Source organism: Cheilinus undulatus, linkage group 24, assembly GCF_018320785.1.
Source record: "Cheilinus undulatus linkage group 24, ASM1832078v1, whole genome shotgun sequence".
Classification (NCBI taxonomy): domain Eukaryota; kingdom Metazoa; phylum Chordata; class Actinopteri; order Labriformes; family Labridae; genus Cheilinus; species Cheilinus undulatus.
Window position 1 is genome coordinate 5799787 of NC_054888.1, and position 15538 is coordinate 5815324.

Sequence of the window (15538 nt, forward strand, 5' to 3'; positions counted from 1 at the left end):
TAAAAGAAACATAACGGCTGAAAAATCTGGTGTTTGAAGCTAAAACTTTATCAAACAGGGTAATGCATTAGTAATGCGCCACTTATAAATCACAAATGTGTTATTTTAAATCAGCGATAACGTCAAAAGGAAACGGCACTGGAAATATTTCAGTGATATGTTGAAAACCCGGAAATTTAAATTTCCTAATCTCTAACAAATGGAAAGGGGTCAGTTTAACACTCTCTCTACCGTTAAACACACCGGCTCTGAAACGTAATGTAATGTTTCCAACATTTTTTTACTCCTAATTTGCTGCATACGTGTCTTTATTCTCAACAAGCTCCTCTAATTCGGATCGTTTCCTCGGAGCGTGTTCAATTCTCCCAGGAGTTCCCTAAAAGCAGCAGAACAAACGTAGTGGGCGGGTCTTTCCCACTCCTTCTTATCCATTGGTCATCAGCGTAATCAATCAACGTACTTCCGACAACTCTCGCGAGCTCGGATGTGATGTAGCAACTGCTTTGACTTGTCGGAAGTTCGAGTGGTGAAGCAGTGAGCTGTAATTAGCGCCAGTAACACCGAAACGTTTGCACACCTGTGACATTTTCCTGCACTTTTACTCAATGGCGTATCCAGGATATGGGGTGAGTGAATTATTTCTTTACCGCTAACTCTGAGTGATGAAATAGCTACATTTGTTAGCAGAAATGCTAGCCTGAGGGTTCTGTTTTAGGGAATAATTTGTCACAGTATGTTCTCTGACAGGTTTTACTCTCTGCTGTGTGGATATTTATACACTCTTACGACAAAGTGACATTTTTTATTGATATTATGAAATGAGAGATTTGTCGATATCACCACCATATTTAAACTGTAATACCAAACCTGGTAAAATGACTTCCGGTTTAGGGGGAAAGAAATGTGGCCCTCACCTTTAACCTGCTAGCTGGTTATAAAGAAATGTGACCGCACCGTCCGTATCATGTGGTTTATAAAGCCTCTATAATTGTACCCACCATTTAATAAACTGTAACATGACGAGCCTTACTTAATGCACAGGGAATACTACTCTGTCACATAGATAGGTGGGAGAAGCTCCAGCTTGAAACACTTCATTAGTTACATAGACAACAGACACACCCTTCTCTATTTTTGTCCTTTTGTCTGATAGGAATTTAAATTCCTGTAGACAGACCTGTAGCCCTTGGAATATAAACATAAGCACGTATAAACTTATAAAGTAGTAGAAAGTTGCTTTTAATCTAAGTTTGATCGCTGAATGTTTTCTGCAGGCTGTTCATGTGTTCATAGCTCCTGTTGAATAGTTACTATCTAGCATCCTATTTTAGGATATATTGGAAATTTGTTATTTTTTATCTTAATCTTAAGGAAAAGCTTTATGTAATTAGATCATGCATTGTAGCTATACCAGAACTTTCATATTATCCTAATATCAATGCTGAAATGACTGTGCTCCTGTAATATGTTTTTTAAATTAATGCATGTCTCACCTTTAACAATGCACTCAGAATAAACATGTCTAGCCATTCAAGGATATTCAATCTGAAATACAGCACCTTATTGTGCTTTTAAAGTGTTTTTTCTACATAAATAGCCAAGTAGTTGAAAAAATACCCTTACTGTTTTTACGTGGAACAGGCTATGTTTAACTAAAGCAACAAAACCAGTTTGAACTTTATTCAAAGTTCCAGTGAGTATTTTAGTCCAGATATATCAGGGATGCATGATATTAATATCGTCAGATTGGACGGTGTTTGGCCGTATTTCTCTCAGATATATCGGCTGCATGTACGAGTATGTTTGTGGGGTTTTAGGCAGGACCAACAGATCTCTTTCTCTGTTCATCCTTATCCCTTAAACTTCAAAACAATGTGTTTTAAGGGCTGAAGTTTAAGTCTGAAGTACTTTTATATATCAGTATCAATAACAGTGTCTGATAGAATGAATCTGTAAATATCTGAATAGCTGTTTAAAGTTATTATTGTGCATACCTGCTTATATTCAGGATTATCAGGATAATTTTTGGCCTCAGTTTAAGCAGCAGGAGCCCATAAAGCAGTGACACTCGTTTGTGATGATTTGTGGCTCCTTTATGTCTGAATTTGAAATATTATTCCCCCATAAAAACCTTTATAAAGGGAAAACTATGACCTCAGAAATCATCCACTGCAAGTCACATTAATTGGTTAAATCTCCTCATTAATACAGTTGCCTCTAATTTTCAGCCTTTATTTTTTGTATGTATATTTCCACTGCCCTTTTTTCAAAATTTTTGCCATTTCTTTTTGCCCATTTTTACTACTTCTATCCCATTTTTGCCTCTTTTATCCTTCTATTTGGTATTTGCAATTTTTTCCCTTTTTTGCCATTTTTTACCACTTTGCCCATTTAAGCCTCGTTTTGCCATTAAAATGCTACTGTTTACAGCATTATTGCCACTCTTTGCTGCTTTTTAACCATTTTAGTCATTTTTACACTATTTTTTTCCCCATGTTTTTGTTGCTTTTGGCCATTTTTTGCCACTTTCTGCCCTATTTTGTCACTTTTACTCCCCGATTTTCCACTTTTCACCCAACTTTTGCCATTTTATGCCTGCTTTGAAGGCATTTTTCAACAATTTGGCTGTTTGGTTGAGCATTGTTGACTAACGCTGTCATAAAGCATTCCCATTTCCCCACTTGTAGGTAGTACTGCCTGTTTCAATTCAGAGTAATAAAAATAGACATCCCTGGCATCTGATATCAGAAACTTTCTTGTTTACAATCATCAAAAATTGCGGGCAATCTCCTGCACCGTGTCTACTGCACTAATACAGTAATAAAACATTGCCAACTCTACTTCTGCAATTTAGACATCGTATAGGAGCTTATTTGGGTACTTTGATAGAGTCAGTCCTTTCCTGTTCATCTGTCTTATGAAAAAGATGCAGTTTTTAAAAAGTCTCCAGCACCTCTAGATCAGGTCAACCTTTTTTTTTTTTTTTGCCCAAAGCACACCTGAGATGACGCAGAAATCTCAAGATATCCGTATAAATACAAAGTGACCGCTTTCAAACATGCTGTAACTGCAGCATAAAACTCTTTAGCTGTAGTTATAGCATGGCTGCACAAATTTCCATGGCAAACCAGTCCTGCTTCAGGGCGCATTATTTAAGAAACACTGATACTAGTATGGATCACTGAAACAATAGAGGATCCATCTTTTCAAAGATGTGGTATAAAAGTGTTGAAGTGTCAGGCAGCTTGACAACCTTTGATGGTGCAGATTATTAGCATGGAAAAGTCGAATATTAACCTTACTGACTGAGGAGAAGTGTTCAGTAGATACTCTGTAATTCTAAAGCTGAAACCAAGTCTGAACATATCAAGGAATGTTTTCTGACATAAAGAGCAGCTTGAACCCGTTCAATCTGTCATCTCCTCCCTGATCTCCTCTCTGCTGCAGTATGGGGGTCCTCCGATGCCAGGCATGCCTCCTCAGGGTATGCCACCCCACGGCATGCCGGGAGGACCTATGGGAGGCCCCATGCCCGGGCACATGGGTGGCCCAATGGGAGGGGCACCACCCCATGGAGGGTTTCCTGCATATGGAGGGGCCTATCCAGGAACATATGGCGCTCCAGCACCAGCTGCCAATGATCCAATGTGGGGCTATTTCACAGCCATAGCAGGACAGGTGAGTGAATCTTACACATAAAGCTTTATAAGAATAATAAAACAAACAGCTGCTGTTTTCAGTGGAAGGATGCTTTCATATTTCATGTTAAGGCAGAACAAAACATGTTTTCAGTAACTTCATGGTCAAGAGATTTTAAGGCTCTGTCTGAACTTGATTCCAAGTGTGAAGTTAAAACAGCTTTTTATGTAAAGTCTGTTATGTAGTCATGATTTTTGGAGGGTTATGTGTTGAAAAATGTGTCTTATCTTGTAGTCACGTGTTTAGCCCTTTAGCTCTTTATGTTGTTGACGTCTGTCAGCTTTGTATATCCTCTCCACTGAACCGGTCAGTGTTTACTGTAGGCTAATGAGCTAACAAACACAAATAAGCTGTCAGCACTTACCTGTAGAGGTCTGCTTGTGCAAGTAAGTCATTTAACGTTATGTTTAATTTGAATCGTTTTTTATTAGTCATTTGAAGCTTGTGCTGGCAGAGAGGATCATCCCACCTGCCTAATTTTTTAGGTTTATTTTTTTGTGTTTCTGCTCTTTTGACAGTATTCATCAGCAGTACGTTCTGTAAAGATACTCAAATATCACTCAAATTCTAAAATGTTTGACTTACTATTTTTTAATCACGACAGGTGAGCACATTTGAAGACTTTTAGTTGACGAGACATCATGTATAAGTGCAGGATAGCAGCAGCAAGCAGCTGCAGAAAAATTTGTTCAAACAACAAGACTAGAAGCTGAATTTTTAAGATGAAATATTGCTCCTCAGGTAGTTGCATTTACACTCACCGGCCACTTTATTAGGTACACCTTGCTATGCCGGGTTGGACCCCTTTTTGCCTTTAGAGCTGCCTTAATTCTTTGTGGCATAGTTTCAACAAGGTGTCAGAAATATTCCTCAGAGATTCTGGTCCATACTGGCATGATGGCGTCACACAGCTAGTGCAGATTTGTCGGCTACACATCCATGATGCAAACCTCCCGTTTCACTACATCCCAAAGGTGCTCTATTGAATTTAAATCTGGTGGCTGTGGAGGCCATTGGAGTGCATGTGTAATGTTCAAGAAACAAGTTTGAGATGATTTGAATTTTGGTGCGTTATCCTGCTGGAAGTAGCCATCAGAAGGTGGTACACTGTGGTCATAAAAGGGTGGACACGGTCAGCAACAATAGCCAGGTAAGCTGTGGCGTTTAAACAATGCTCAGTATGTACTAGGGGGTTCAAAGTGTGCCAAGGAAATATCTCCTACACCATTACACCTCCACCAGCCTGAACAGTTGATACAAGGCAGGATAGACTCATCCTTTCATGTTGTTTACGCAAAATCCCAACACTACCATCAGCTGAAATTGAGACTCATCAGACATGGCAGTGTTCTCTCAGTCTTCTGTTTTCCAATTTTGATGAGCCTGTGTGAATTATAGCCTCAGTTTCCTGAACCTAGCTGTAGTCTTCTTCTGCTGTAGCTCATCTGCTTCAAGGTTTGACATGTTGTGCGTTCAGAGATGGTATTCTACAACAAGTAGTTATTTGAGTTACTGTTGCCTTTCTATCATCTCAAAACTCTGTTGTTTGTGAAAATCCCAGTTGATCAGCAGTTTCTGAACTACTCAGACCAGCCTGTCAGGCACCAACAACCATGCCAAAATGAAAGTCATGTAAATCCCCTTTCTTCCCCTTTCTGATGCTCGGTTTGAACTTCAGCAAGTCATCTTGACCACGTCTACATGCCTAAATGCATTTAATTGCTGCCATGTGATTGGATATTTGTGTTAACAAGCAATTGAACAAGGGCCTAATAAAGTGGCCAGTGAGTGTATATGTTTTTAATAAAGCAGAAGAGGAAAAAATGGTGGGCAAATATACCTGGGTGTCCTGTCCAAGCATTATCTACAGTCATGGATGAAAATGTTGGCACCCCTGGAATTTTTCTAGAAAATACACATCATTTCTCCCAGAAATTGTTGCAATCAACAAATGTTTTGGTATCCATGTGTTTATTGCCTTTATGTGCATTGGAACAAATCAAAAAATCGAAGGAAAAAGACAACATTGACATAATTTTACACAAAACTCAAAAAATGGGTCGGACAAAATTGTTGGCACCCTCAACTTAATATTTGGTTGCACCCTTGGGAAATAACAACTGAAATCACTCACTTCCTATAACCATCAACAAGCTTCTTACACCTCTCAAGTGGAATTTTGGACCACTCTTCTTTTGCAAACTGCTCCAGGCCTCTCAGATTTAAAGGGTGATTCTTCAACAGCAGTTTTGAGATCTCTCCATAGGTGTTCAATGGGATTTAGATCTGGACTCATTGCTGGCCACTTCAGAACTCTCCAGCTTTGTCTCCAACCATTTCTTAGTGCTTTTTGAAGTATGTTTGGGGTCATTGTCCTGCTGGAACACCCATGACCTCTGACGCAGACCCAGCTTTCTGACACTAGGCCCTACATTGCGGCCCAAAATTTTTTGATAGTCTCCAGATTTCGTGATTCCTTGCAGACAGTCAAGGCACCCAGTGCCAGAGGCAGCAAAACAACCCCAAAACATCCTTGAACCTCCACCATGTTTGACTGTAGGTACTGTGTTCTTTTCTTTGTAGGCCTCATTCTGTTTTCTGTAAACAGTGGAATGACGTGCTTTTCCAAAAAGCTCTACCTTAGTCTCATCTGTCCACAAAATGTTCTCCCAGAAGGATTTAGGCTTTATTAGGTACATTTTTGCAAACTCCAGTCTGGCTTTTTTATGTCTCTTTGTCAGCAGTGGGGTTCTCCTCGGTCTCCTGCCATAGGGCTTTATCTCATTCAGATGACCACGTATGGTTCGAGCTGACACTTTTGCACCCTGAGTCTGCAGGACAGCCTGAATTTGTGTGGAAGTTGACTGAGGATGTTTATCCACCATTCCAACTATCCTGAATTGCATTCTTTTGTCAGTTTTTCTCTTTCGTCCACGTCCAGGGAGATTAGCCACAGTGCCATGGGTTATAAACTTCTTGATTATATTACGCACAGTGGACAAAGGAATTTCTGGATCTCTGGAGATGGTCTTGTAACCTTGAGATTGTTCATATTTTTCCACAATTTTGCTTCTCAAGTCTTCAGACAGTTCTTGGCTCCTCTTTCTCTTCTCCATGCTTGGTCTGACACGCACAGACACACAACACAAAGGTTGAGTCAAGTTTTAGACATCCTAACTGGCTTCAGGTGTGATTTCTAGATTGCCAGCACCTGTTACTGCCACAGGTGAGTTTGAATGAGCATCACATGCTGGAAATAAAATGATTTACCCACAGTTTTAAAAGGGTGCCAACAATTTTGTCCGGCCCACTTTTTGAGTTTTGTGTAAAATTATGTCAATTTTGTCTTTTTTCTTCGAATTTTTTCTATTGCTTTAATGCACATAAAGGAAATAAACACGTGTATGCCAAAAACATTTGTAACTGCAACAATTTCTGGGAGACATGGTGTATTTTCTGGAAAAATTCCAGGGGTGCCAACATTTTCGTCCATGACTGTATGTGTGGGAAACACTGCTCTGAGAGTTAAGACTGAATGTCTCTCTGTGTAGGACGGTGAGGTCGATGCTGAGGAGCTCCAGAGGTGTCTGACCCAGTCTGGTTTCACCGGCAGCTACACTCGTAAGTTCACTTCTCCTTTCTTATAGTAAAGGATCGCTTACATTGTGCATTGAAGAAAACTGAAAAGAAGTGCAGTGAAGGAGTTGTTAGCATGTTTTAAGCCTTAGCAGCTGATGCTTTCCAAACATGTTAGTCATTCTTCTTCAATTTGCACTCGCTCAGAGTCCTTATCTGCAGATTTAAAATCCAGTTTACTGGATAAAATCTCAAAAAATGAAACTGCAATTTTTTTTTTTCTTTTAAAATCAACCGATGTAGGCTCTGACAGTCATACAATATATGTTGGATAGTATTCCAGTGATATGAAAGCTAGCTTTAATTATAACCCTTTCTGTAACTTTAAGTAATCAGTTAAATCTTTAAAATCAGTTCTAAAGATGACCAAGAGCAACTTCTTGCGAGCTTAAACAGGAGACACAAGGCCTCTTCATTTTTTAAATGGTAAAGCTGGAGACATGGAATAGGTTTTTAGACTGAGGAAGGTGCAGAGTCTTTAATTTCTGGGTGCTCTGAAACAACTACAAGCATCAAAACATCATTAAGATAATCTAAAATATGATGACTCTCCTGAAGCCCCACACTCACCTGCACCTTTTTTAAATCTAGTGTTGTTATATGGAGGATTTGCAAATGACCACTTCCTTTGGGGGAGGGTATGTGAGCTTGTCAAACCACTGTAACGTCTGCACAGATGTGCTGCTTGATGAGTCTGTGTCAGTGGAAGTGAAACAAAATACTCACAGATATACAGGAGGCCAGGAGGTAGTTGATGAAATATGTGTTTAAGATTTCAAATTTGAGGAAAATATATATTTATTAACATGTATGTTATAGGTGTCATTAAACCTGCTGCATAAACATTTTTTTCTATTAAAGTATGGTGGATAATTATTCATTAAGGGCTCAGGCTAGTTAGGTAATGTTTGTCAGGTCCATATTTGTCATTCTTGAGTCAGTATTTTGGTGTACTCCTGCTGCCTGCATTCTTAATAGTACCTCAACCATCAGAACATACAGGAAGCTTTTAGAAATCTCTATTATAGTTTTCTTAGACATTGATTCAGTGAGTGATCACCACTAGTAGTCTGCTGGATAGAAGTAGGCTGTAAAAGAGAAACACTGACAGCTGCAGCTCTTTAAGTTTTTGTCTCTGAGCCTGTCAGTAAAAACTTTAGCCTTCAGGATGTTTGAGTTAAAATGCCTAAAGATATAAAAGCAGGTTTAACAGCTGCTGCCTTCTGTTTGTATTTGGATTGTAAGTTTTGTCAAGAAATCTAAACTTCAGAGGTGACGCCATAGACACTCCTTTGAAAAGCCCGACGAGTTTTGATTTGAATTTTTAAAAATTTTCTGGAATCTACTTGTTAATGTGACAATTTATGGTATTTACGACATTATTGCAGTTTTGTGAATATGCATTCATATACTGCAAACAAAAGAGAGAAGAAGTGAAAATCCATGTTCAAAGAAAAATAAAGAGAATGCCTGTCACTAAGAAGTCATTTGCAACTTATTGCTTTTGAGTCCCACATAAAGCTCCATGGTTTAAAAAATGTGTTATTTTTCTTTGTGTAGGTCTGAAAAGGTTTTCAAAGCCATAGATGGGGGTTTTAAAAGTGTGCAGCAAGCCTGGGAAAGGAAAAAAACTTAAAAAACCCTCACTTGATGGTGACTAGATGAACGTGTATTTATTATGGGCCATTCAGAGCAACAAAACATGACAAAGATTCTGTGCAGATGGCGTCCCACGGCAGCATAGAAACCCCCTGGGGGGTAAAAGTTGAATTCTACATAGAGAAATGAAACCAAAAATACTGTTTTGAGCTGTTTACCTCTATGCCAAGCATTCAAAGTGCAAAAATCTAAATGTTCCTAACTCTTAAGCTACCTTTGTGTCTTGAAACTAGTTAAATATCTGGGCTGGTTTGGTTCAGTCCAGGTTTGCCATGATTTAACTCATTAAACTCTGATCTTACTCATGTCTCCAGCTGATGTCCTACTCAGCAACCTCCAGCCTCACTTGTTGTGATGGGAAATCTGCCTTTTTTTTAAGAGACCCCTATCACAGCTCAAAAGAGCTCTGTTGGTATCAGTTTGGCTTTTAAATGTGGCTTGGATAACAGTAAAGTATGGAGGAAATGAACCTGACACTCAAACCAGAGCTAGCTACCATGGCTCACATTAAAGAGCTGTTTCGTAGAGAAAGCTTGATCATCACTCGGCCACTTATCCAACAAGGTTCGAGTTGATAGCACATCACTGAGGACTGAGTATTTGTGATGTTGATCACCTCCAGGGCAGGTAAATCTGTAAAACTGTGGTAAAAAAATCACTGTTTTGTAAAGCGTAGCTATCGTATTCAATCCGTGTAGATTTTTTTGTAGGATTATTGCAGCGCAGAGTTCTACTTAGAGCTGTAAAGTTAGAACTTCCCTCCATTCCCATTCATTCCTAATGGCTGACCCCTCACTCACTTCCTGACCCCCAAGGGGTATTCAGGGTCAGCTGATTGCAAACAACCAATAGTAGGCATGCTGAGGAGACGGCTACATAATGCATGCTCGACAGACCAAAACATCTTTTTACCAAGAAAATCTTCAGTACGGTTTTTGCTGTTCCTTTAAAGAAATTACTGCTATAGCTACATTTCTTCACTGTCCGCCATTCTTTATCAGCTTGCAGTATAACTAAACCACGTTCTCTGACCAGGAACAAGTGTATGAGCTTGAAGCTTTGCAAGATGGATCTACCTGATGACGGACACGGTTCTGGCCATTTCATTGGCTTTGCAAGGTTTAAACTAGCGAGAAAACACCTTAAACCCTAAACCTGCATTCTTTATAAAAGCTGTCACTGCTGAGGGAATTCTGATCCATGGAAGTTTATACAAAAGTGACCACATTTCTCACTACCTTAGTTTACAGCTATCTGTAAAACAAATGCACCATTGCAGACGACTTAAGTTGTTTTTAACATGTTTTCTTTATTCTCTGCACAGCATTTAGCCTGGAGACGTGCAGGATCATGATTGCCATGCTGGATGTATCCTTCCTTTAACGCTGAACAGAGTTCTCTGACTCACTATCTCCTACACGTACGGCTCCATTCATTGTTATAAAACTGTTTGTTTACAGTGGGTGTGGTTCCACCTAGAAACAGCTGGGCCACACCTTACACCACAAACACACTGGCCACCAGTTATGAATCTTGACCATGCGTGCATCAGAGAGACTACACAGGGAAGATGGGTTTCAATGAGTTCAAGGAGCTTTTCCAGGCTCTGAATGGCTGGAAGCAGAACTTCATGATGTTCGACCAGGACCGCAGCGGGACCGTGGAACCTCATGAGATGAATCAGGCAATCAACGCTATGGGTGAGACGCTCCACGTGTTGATGATTTAATGTGTCAGGGTGTGTGTTGTCTATCTCAGTGAGATAAATTAAAGTGTGACACCTCTTCCCCAGGCTATCGCATCAGTCCTCAGGCTCTAAATGCCATCGTCAAACGCTACAACAAAGGAGGAAGGATCTTCTTCGATGACTACGTTGCCTGCTGTGTCAAACTGCGATCTCTCACAGGTACAAAAAGTAGAAACAGGATCCGTTTAAGACAAAGAAAGCTTTGTGTGTGCAGCTAGAAGCTAAAACTTTGATTTAACCTTTACCTAACATCTTCATCTCTGAATGCTGTGATATTTTCTGCATCAGAAGGTGCTGGGATATTATTTGAAATGTTCACCCTTCAGCATTGAGAGCATTTACTTTCTTGTTGCAGACAACTTCAGGAAGAGAGACACCATGCAGCAGGGATCTGTCACCTTCCATTATGATGATGTAAGTCTGTAAGCACTCGTCTGTAGTTACAGCTCATTCAGAAAGTCTTCAGACCTCCTTCACTTTTTTCAGTTTTGTTATGTTGCAGCCTGATTCTACATTCTTTACATTTATTTTTTCTCTCATAATCTGTATGCAGTGCCCCATAATGAGAAAGTGAAAACAGGATTTTAAAAATGTTTGCAAATTTAAGAAAAACTGACCTAAGTATTCAGACTCTTTACTCAGTATTTTGTTGAAGCACCTTTTGCAGCAGTTAGTCTTTCTGAATATGACACAACAAGCTTTGCACACCTGGATTGGGAAATTTTCTGTCATTCTTCTTTGCAAATCCTTGTAAAGTGTAAGTGAACCCCCGGCTCAGAGCTAACTCCACCCACCTCCGCAATTTGAAAAATGCACAGAAAGTGGGCAGTTTGGTTCTGAGAGGAGGGAGGGGGGAAAAGGACGGGGCTTTCCAGATGAGGCGGGAGTGACAGTGACGTCCCCTTGTCAAAGAGAGACACAGAGTCCCACAGCACCGCTGCCTCATAGCGATCTTTTAAAGTGGAGGAGTTTTCCCCTCTAGAGTCCCCCTGACACAGGCTATAGTGTCGTGGTGGACCGTGGTGGTTCTGAGCACTACCTGTTCGGTCCATTGGCTCCAGCAGCAGCGTTACAATAGCCGGAGCTCTCGGGGAGAGACAATGCAGGTGCAGGCAGGAGAGGATGGGAGTGGTCTCTGAATGGTAAAGTCAGTTAGAGGCGATAACGCTCTACCGTTTATATAGAGTTTGTGACGTAGAAACCGACCATCGGTCACATAAGCCCCACCTTCTCAGAAAAGATTTTTCAAGGCAGATGTCCGTTTGAGCTGATTAAAAGCCGTAAAATCCGGATTTTTATCAGTTTGGTGCAAATTTTAGCTATAAAACCAACACTGATGTGTTTTATTATAGTTCAGTCAGATACCTCAGTGTACAGTTGAAAAAAAAAAGTTAAAGTGTTCACTACCTCTTTAATCTCAGTCAGACTGGATGAAGACCATCAGTGGACAGCCGTTTTCCAGTCTCTCCAGAAATGTTTGATAGGTTTCTAGTCAGGACTCTGGCTGGGCCACTCTAGGACATTCACAGAATAGTCTCTAAGGACAGTCCTGTGTCTTGACTATGTGCTGAGGGTCATTACCAGGTTGGAAGGTGAACTTTGGCCAAGTCAGAGGTCAGAGGTTTTAAATGAAAACACTTCTGAACATTGCTCTACTTTCCCTCAACCCTCACCAGTCTCGTGTCATATTCTAGATTGTAAAGATGAGCAGAAACATTTTGGCTCCTCTGCTGAGGAGACAAAATGTTTGGTTGAGATCTGGGGATCTGAAGGCCAGACTCAATAATTGATAAACACAAGAAACTGAAGAAGGAATATCAGGACAGCAGGAAGACCAGGGTGAAAGAGGAGCTGGACTTGGTGGTACACGTCCATCACACCCCCCCCACTTTGGTTCTGCTTAAAACCTGGTGAACACAGTCTGGTTTGCCAGAAAGCACCAAGGTTATGAGACTCCAGAAGGGAACCAGATCTAGAACCCTGTCTTGACTGAAGCATTATGAGAGACCTTCAGGTGCTTTTTGCAAACTCCAAGCAGGTTTTCATGCGTTTTGCACTGGGGAGAGTCTAGCCACTCTGCCGTAAAGCCCATATCAGTGGAGGGCTGCAGGGATGGCTATCCTTCTGATAATGGGGTACAGAGTATAGATTAATGAGAATAAAAATGAAAATGAAAATCAGGCTGCAACATAACAAAACTGAAAAAATGAAGGAGGTCTGAATACTTTCTGAATGAGCTTTAATTAAGTCATTGTGAAAGTGTGAAAATGATGTGAAAGGGAAGGATAGTAGAAATGATATTTAACTTTTTATAAAGCACCTGCATCAGTTTTAATTTTTCACTAGTCATCACATTTACATTTTCATTATTGTTGGTTTTTGTTAGGGCAATGTTTATATTGATTTAGTTGTTTTTTACTTTAATTTGTTGTCCGTATATAAACTGCTGTTACTGGGTTGTTTATAGCAGTGGTTTTTAAACTTTTTTCCGCCTAAGGTTAAGCCAGAATCTTAAGGCACACCATATTTAAATCAATGCAAAACAGACTTTATGAATAATGTTGAAGTCAAGGTGGCCTATAAGGGGAGATAAAGGGGGGAGCTTTCTGGACCATCTGGGGGATCATGGAGATAGCAAAAGTGGAAAAAATGGGTTAAATGTGATGAAAAAACATGATAAAATTTGGCAAAAAGTGGCAAAACAAATTCAGAAATGGGCGAAAAAGTGGTCAAACAATGGGTTGAAATTGGCAAAAACTTGTTGAAAGTGTCAAAATAGTGGCAGAAATGGTTACAAGTGGCCTAAATTAAATGTATAAAGGTGGTAAAAATGGGTTGAAAATGATAAAAAAAGGACAAAATTGGGCAAAAAAGTGGTCAAACAAAGGCAAAACTGGGTAAAAATTGAAGTGTCAAATAGGTGGAAAAATAGATCACAAGTGGCAGAAAAGTGGCACAAAGAGGTTAAATGTTATAGGAAAAATGGCAAAAACAAAAATGGTCAAACAACAGCAAAATTGGGCAAAAAGTGGCAAAAATGGGTTAAATGTGGCAAAAGTTCAAAAAAAGTGGCAAAAAGGGTTAAAAGTAGTAAAAAGAAAGGCCAAAAATGCTTAAAAAAACATAAAAGCAGCAAAATAGGTTAAGTTGTCAAAAGAAGTGGCAAAAATGGGTAGAAAAATTGGTTAACTTGGTTAAAAATAGCATGAATTAATTATTTCAACACCAATTTTTACCCAATAATAGCAGCCATGTTTTTCAGCTCTTAATGAGGTAACTGTTAGCCAGGATGCTAACACTAATGCTACTGATCCAACACACATACACTGATAATCATCAATAAATCCCAACCAAGGAGGGCCTGTTCTCTGGGGTTTTTCAGGGGTCCAGCCCAATCTGTGGGCAGACCTGGTTACTGTACTTGCCATAAAGTTGTAGAAATAACATATTGTACAAATTTCTATGCCACACCTAGACTCGCCTAAAGGCACACTGCCACACCATTTGAGGACCACTGTTTATAGCATGTTACCCGTTTTACAGGATGAGAAAGTGACATATTTTAAAGTTTATATGTATTTGTATAAATTCAGCAATTACCACAGTTATGAGGTGCTGGAAAAGCTTGAAAATGTTCCGTTTAGTGAAATGATGGTTTTTGTAATTGTTCTGGGCTCCGATTAGAGGAAACATTAGCAGTGAGTTTGTCTCACAGTCTCGGCATGTCAAACATGAGCCTGTTGTGTTATTCCATCTCTCTTTACATTATTTAAATGTTGATTTAACCCGTGTGTGAAAACGCCCTGCACAGCCCAGCGTCCCTGCTGAGAGCTCTTTCTGAATGACCTTCTCTCTCCGCCTCTTCTCCTCCTGCTCTCAGTTCATCCAGTGCACGATGTCGATCTAAAGAGTCCCGCTCCATGAGAAGAGGGCGAACCAATCAGTGGTGGATTCTGGACCACCGCCTCACAGGAATGCAAAGGGAGGCCAGTATGTTAGTCTGGGCTGCTACAGTAAAGTACCAATCGCTTGTTATGCTCGCTGTAATGCTTTAGTCTTGCTGAAGATGTATCTGGTATTAACATGTACACATTATGTATCCGAATTGGAAGGAAATATTGAACATTTCAGTGACTTTAAAGCCCTTGTGTGCAGGATTTCTGCTTTTAAATGAAAATTGTGAGATTCACTTGAAAAATGCTACAAATGTGTTAGAACTGCACAGAGGGGCTTTAAAGAGGAGAGGTTTGTGAATTTCAGTGAAGCAATGAGGGAATTCAGCTTCTGCTAGAATGAAATGTGCTCAGTATCAACCTAATGATACTAAAGGATCATAGAACCTGTGAGACACCTATGTGCCATTTTAATCTCTGAATGTATTGATATGTTAGAAAGTATAGCTATATAGTCACAGCAGCCTCATTTGTCAGATTTATTCTTATACACTGAATTTCATAGCCATGCCTTCTGTTAAAGCCAGTACATTCTGTTGTTTTCGTCACAGTGATACTTTTGCTTAAAATGGTGTGCACTCTGATTTTCTTAAACTTGTATTGAGCCTTACAACAGTAGAGTATATAATGGATATATAGCTTAATGTTTAACATGCTAACTCGCCAAAGTGACTGTGAGCAGATAACACCACACTGATAAACTCTTATTTACCTTTTATTGTTTTTGTTCAGTCACAGCCGGTTTCTGCACTTCTAGAGTTTGCAGTGAATTCAACCTCAACACACTCCAAATGTTGTAGTAAAGATCATATTTTGTTACTCACAATAAACCTTTTTAACCAGT

At 39.8% G+C, this 15538-nt stretch overlaps 1 protein-coding gene across 1 annotated transcript; it reads left to right on the forward strand.

Annotated features, from left to right (window-relative positions):
- The first annotated feature begins 469 nt into the window (after positions 1 to 469).
- gca (grancalcin) lies at positions 470 to 15538 on the forward strand. The gene is made up of 8 exons (XM_041782178.1): positions 470 to 626; positions 3448 to 3678; positions 7251 to 7320; positions 10319 to 10362; positions 10547 to 10694; positions 10787 to 10900; positions 11097 to 11155; positions 14622 to 15538. The coding sequence occupies exons 1-8, from the start codon at positions 606 to 608 to the stop codon at positions 14646 to 14648; spliced, it is 714 nt and encodes a 237-aa protein (XP_041638112.1). The 5' UTR covers positions 470 to 605; the 3' UTR covers positions 14649 to 15538.

Coding starts and splice junctions, on each gene's coding strand:
- gca (XM_041782178.1), top strand. CDS start 606: ATGGCGTATCCAGGATATGGG. Junction 3,679..7,250: donor TCACAGCCATAGCAGGACAG/GTGAGTGAATCT, acceptor CTCTCTGTGTAG/GACGGTGAGGTCGATGCTGA. Junction 11,156..14,621: donor TCACCTTCCATTATGATGAT/GTAAGTCTGTAA, acceptor TCCTGCTCTCAG/TTCATCCAGTGCACGATGTC.